This window comes from Dermacentor variabilis, chromosome 9, assembly GCF_050947875.1.
Source record: "Dermacentor variabilis isolate Ectoservices chromosome 9, ASM5094787v1, whole genome shotgun sequence".
Classification (NCBI taxonomy): domain Eukaryota; kingdom Metazoa; phylum Arthropoda; class Arachnida; order Ixodida; family Ixodidae; genus Dermacentor; species Dermacentor variabilis.
This window is the reverse complement of record NC_134576.1, coordinates 120,309,806-120,315,256: the sequence shown is the minus strand read 5'-3', so window position 1 is coordinate 120,315,256 and position 5,451 is coordinate 120,309,806. Positions and strand designations below refer to the sequence as shown.

Sequence of the window (5,451 nt, the reverse complement as noted above, 5' to 3'; positions counted from 1 at the left end):
CAAGGTTGTGGCTCTTATGCGGCACGCGGCGTCGCCATGTTCATCGAGGACGAGCGTCACGACATTTCGTACACGACACGCGTTTTTATTGGATGTGAGTTGGGAATGTTACGAGTGGTTCTGGAGCCTTTTAAGACATAGGTAGATGCGCCAGGGGTAGTCAGTCTCGGGGTTAAAATATGCAGGCGGGAACCCTTGTAGAGGTACACAGTGACGTAACAATGCGGATAATCTTGAAACAAGTTTTAAATAATAAAAAAATTTGTTTCGTTCGGCAATAATGAGAACCATGAAACACAAGAGTGCGCATGCTTTCTTTATTAGCTGAAAGTCGGCAAAAATTCTTGGCAAAGGTGGGATCACAAACATGCGAAGCAAGAAATAAAATAAAGAGGGCACATAGCGCTACGAAGCACACGCGGTGCTGATAAGCATTAGGCGCTTGAGGAATCGGCATCCGAGTACTTTAAGTGGATGTCAAACGTCATATTTCCGTCTATCACAAAGCCACCCCTTTTAAGAAGATCCCAGCCTATAGCGAACTTAAAATGAAAATGCTCAAGTTCAGCTTTACCGCGCTCGCAAAAGCAAGAATCTTCAGTGGGACCATCTAAGGAGCGCCCATGACCCTGACGTCGCACATTGACGCACCAGTCGCGTAGCGCACACTGAGAACCCGACAGCAGCCCGTTAAACTCAATCTCCAAAGTGAATTCAGAACTGACCAAACCGGGCACCCGTCTGGTTGACCTCCCGGCCTTCCCTCTCCTCGCTTCCTCTCTCTCCTCAGGCTCGCTGCGCTTCCAGACGGCAACCGTAAAATAGGTGTCCCTCGTGTGCCACACCGTAACCTCGGCAAATTTTACGTCGTCCTCCTTGCAGAGAAAAATTTGGTTGACATTTTCGAGTCTCAGCACGTAACACATTCCGACAATCGATTCACCAAACGCGGATGCCGTGGACAGTACTTGTGTCAAACTCTGGGACGCACCCAAGAAAGACAGGAGAGGCTCGCAAGACGCAATCACTGGCTCCTGACCGCGGTACGAGGCATTTTGACGCAGGTATTCCAGCGTTTCGAGCGACAAGTGGGCGAAGTGCTCCAACTTTCGAAGCACGAGGGCCTTCTCCGTGCGCAGGGGCAGCGCCGCGTTTCCCTCGTGCGAGTCTGGCTGCAAGCGCAGCTGGTCCGATACGCCCGAGGACGTTGTCAAGCTCGCGTATTCGTTCGTCCCTGGCTTCAAGTTGGGCTTAGGCGCTCTGAGCTGGCGCTTGATCTCGGCGAGCTTGGCCTCCTGGCCTCTGACCTGCTCGGTGAGCTCGTTCATCTGACGCTGAACTGCCGGCAGCAGCTCGTCCTGGTACGGGTTAGACAGCAGCGGCTTGAGGTCTTCCAGAGCTCTGCTCAAGTCTCGATGCGTCAGCGCCGCGGATTCCGAGCTCGACTGTCTTGCGACTTTGGAAGGAGGGCCATCACTGCATCCGGTCGCGTAGTGTGTTGGAAGGTCTCTGTGCAGGACTCCCCCGCCACACCGCAAACACTCGACGGTGTGGAAGGTGCATTCGTTTTCGTAGTGCCGCAGCAGGTCCTGAACGGTGCCCACAAACTCGCAGCCGCGGTCCTCGTTCCAGCAATACACCTTGATAGGAAAAGAAAAAAGAAAACTTCAAAGTCATGGTCGAAAATTGGAATGTGGTCGTTATCATGCAATATGATGTTGCTGTCCTGTCGCTCTGGACAGATCGATTCCCAAAATTTTTTTTGTGTTGGTTGTGAGCAGGGATGGCAAATCGTGCAAAAAGTATTTGCCTCGGGTAGCACGTGCTCTAGAGCAGTAGCTTTTCAAGAAGTCCCTGTATTTTTTTCCCAAGATATTGGAGTGCACACGCGTTTTGCGGCTGCGTACAATCACTTCTTTTTATTTCTCAGTTTAAGCGACTTAGTGAACCACGGGTTTCGTGTATCATTTGTTATTTTAATTAACGGAACATGTTGACTTACCAGTGTTGCTAACTTATTCTTGAACAAAGCCCAGTTATTTTGAACTGTTCGGTTACTGAAGCAAGGAAGTAATACACTATCGAGAAATGTTTCAAGTTCAGCGTTAATAACACTGTACTTTCCTCTGTTATAGTTATGAGTTATCTTGGTTGTGGCACCAGAAAAATGGGACGGGACTTTAGGGTTTACTTGCATTAATTTACGGTCACTGAAACCATCTAATACCTTATTTTTCCAAGACAATTAGGGACCGTTGTCAATACTAGATCCAGTATATTGGAATCACGAGTGGGCTGACTGACGATCTGTGACAGTTTGAAATCCAATGTTAAGGCAATCAAGTCTGAAGAAAGGTGGCAGCTCGATAACGACTGCTTCAAGCTTATGGAGCGATGAGTGAAGTTGCCGAAGAGAAAAATACTTCCAGCCGGACAAGCCCTAACGGCGTGAGTTATGCTGTTTCGCAGGCCGCTAACAAACACAGTTGAGTCAGGAGGACGATAACAGCAACCTATCAATAATTTTTCTAAACGAGACATGCACGCAACCTAGACAATTCCTAGATTAGCGTCGGAATCAATTAAAGACGATGTTACCCGCTTCCTAATGCCTATAAGTACGCCTCCGCCTCATTTGCTATTGCGGTCACATCGGTAAATATACGTGGTGTGTATGGTACTTTCATTTTCTGACATGTCAGGATGGAGCCATGCTTCCTTGAAGATGATAATGTCGGAACCTGTATCGTGTAGGAAATAAGAGACTTCATCCAGCTTGCGCGCAAGGCTTCGTATATTAGTAAATGATATTGATAGTGACGGTATGATTAGAGATTCTGGTGCCTGCCGGCAGTCATGGGTCCGAGTGATATCCTTCAGCTATCTGCTCAGCTGGACTACTGCGCTGGTGATGCCGTCGTACACGTAGGTTACGTCATCTATGCGCGTTCTGTCGATGCTGAGCTTGAAATACTTTTTTTCTGTCCTTCGCGAATTCGATCCGTTTTCCTCTTGCTTCTCCTGTAGCTGGCGAGAAGTCTTCTCGACTTGTTTGTTTAACTGGTTTCTAAGAACGAAAATGCAAATTTGCCTGCGCTTTTGGGGATGTGCGCTGCTGCCGCGACGGCGCAAGCAAAAACTTGTGTCGCTACCTGTCGCCATCTGCAGAAAGCAGCGTTTCAGGGAGGGCCGTCGCCTGTTCCAAGAGTGGGCAACGCGCGGCAGCCCTCCCTGAAATGCTGCTTTCTGTAGATGACGTCAGGTGGCCACACAAGTCTGTGCCAGGGCTGTCATATCACACGCCATTTTTTCCCCGTCGACGAAAAAAAGCTTCTCATTTCCGTATTACAAAACGCGCGAATAATCGTGCAAAGTGGTATAATAAACTAAATCGACGCCAACATGCGATCGATCTACGAAAGCTGAGCAAGAACAGCGCGTGATAAACGCAAAATCTTTTTGTTTTTTTGAACGCGCGCAGCCTAATATTAGGGATCCTGCATTTACGTGCACTCCGGGGTGAACCAACGTACAAAGGCGATATTCTATAGACAATATGCGGAAGATCGCCCAAGCAGTATCTGTTGCTCCCTGAATATGAAAAGGCAGCAAACATGAACAGTAGGTGGTTAAGGTGAATCACTTAATTGGGCTTTTAAAAAGCAATACACATACTCTAAGACTAAAAAGCAGGTTTGGCAAGCCAGAATCGAGGAAAGAATATGCCATACTTCAACTATTATTCCGGCTTCTAGCTCATGTACGGCGAGGGCAGCATTGCTGTGCGGTGAAGGCCGCCATCTGCTGCTCGCTTGCTAGCTTGCTAGTAAAATAAATGCGCTCACCCAGTACGGGCCACGTAGCTTTTACAGGGCGGTTGGTAGGGGGAAACAGGGTAGGCAGCAGCGGTTCAGGAATGATGTCTTAAAATAAGAATTTGAAGAAAAAGTAAGGTCGGGAGCAATGCCATTGTTTAGAAGAATCCCAAGTGAATTTATCTCTGCCATGCACCCAACCTTCATTTCTGATGTTCTAGAGCGAAGTTCAAGAGAAGGAAGATTATGCTTTGAAGAGAAGGTAGCCATTGATACATGCAGGAAGTTGGCCAATATCGCAATTTCGCTTCAAATGTTGCGTCGAAACGAAAACATCGAAACGTCAGTGTGCCGTCGGATATATCAAACGAAAGCTTTCTTTTTGCACATCTTTCTCTTGACCTGTCTCACCAAAAAAAATCAAGGAATATTGAGTTCCAACACAATATTTTACATCGGCCTTCATTGTCCTTGTGTTGTCATAGCTTGTGACTTTTGATAGACACAAAAAGGAAAATTTAGTCAAGATAAATTAGCACATTAAAGCAAGGCAACACTAAATCGTTTGACATGCAGAAAGTAAGTAGGGCAACATACGCTAATGCAGAATTCCCTCGTCCCCCATGCTTCCCCCCCCCCCAAAAAAAATAAAAAGAACGTCAAGAAACGTTTTACCCCGCTCACCTTCAAGCTATTCGCTATCCTCGTAGGGAATTCATAAAGAACGCACTCCGCTTCTTCGAATTGCACTGCATCCAGTGGACACTGTCCGACGCCCCCTTCAAAACTGGCGGCGTGGCAAGATTCGCACATAGCATGCGAGCACGGCAACAGTACTGTCCGTTTTGGGATCAAGCGGCAGAGGCCGCACACACGCGAACTGGGAACCTCGTCGACGAACCGCGTCGGTCGCCAGTTGACGCCGGCGAGGACGTGGTCGCGAAAACGGTGCACCCGTCCCTGTCCGTGATCCGGCATGGCGGTGTCTTCAGGCACGAACCCTACGCTCGCACAAGAGCGCGGTGGCTTTTGCTGCCGAAACTATCGCTTCTGAGTGGTCTCGTACACTTTGGCCAAACCAGCAACAGGGACAGATAAAATGAGCCCAGTGCCCAATATCGCGTACATTTCCGGGCACTTTTCGCATCTTAACCTTTGCAACTTCGGCGAGGCACAAGTGCTGCGTCATCGTCGCCGACAGCCGTTCGATGTATCTACCGCGGATTGTGTCGCAGGGCGCGCATATAGATTGTGCTTTTTTTTTCTATTATCATTTGCCGCCATCTCGCTATTCCATATGGCTAAACAACTGAGATACGACGAGAAAATGACGGATTCCTTATCGCCGGCGAACATATTGCACGTCGTAAACAGAGCTTCTACATGTAAAATTATATCGAAGAAAGGAAAAACCAAACATACGAATAGCGAGCACGTTGCACTCACGAAGCTTTATAAACTAAAGCGAAGGTAAATTAAGTAAGTATAAACCCAATAACTTGGCCATTCGTTACCAGTGACCGTGCCCGAACATCGACGTTCGTTAAGCTGACAGGAGTAAATGATTTCGCTGGGAGGGGTCACTAAAATGCTACGTCTATACTTTCCAGATTCATGTGAAGCTTGCATCAATACT

The 5,451-nt window shown here is 47.9% G+C and overlaps 1 protein-coding gene across 1 annotated transcript; it reads right to left on the bottom strand.

Annotated features, from left to right (window-relative positions):
- Nucleotides 1-303: 303 nt before the first annotated feature.
- Nucleotides 304-5,024, bottom strand: LOC142557390 (uncharacterized). The gene is made up of 2 exons (XM_075669191.1): nt 4,500-5,024; nt 304-1,640 (listed from the first exon to the last, which is right to left on the bottom strand). The coding sequence occupies exons 1-2, from the start codon at nt 4,791-4,793 to the stop codon at nt 435-437; spliced, it is 1,500 nt and encodes a 499-aa protein (XP_075525306.1). The 5' UTR covers nt 4,794-5,024; the 3' UTR covers nt 304-434.
- Between the last annotated feature and the right edge of the window lie 427 nt (nt 5,025-5,451).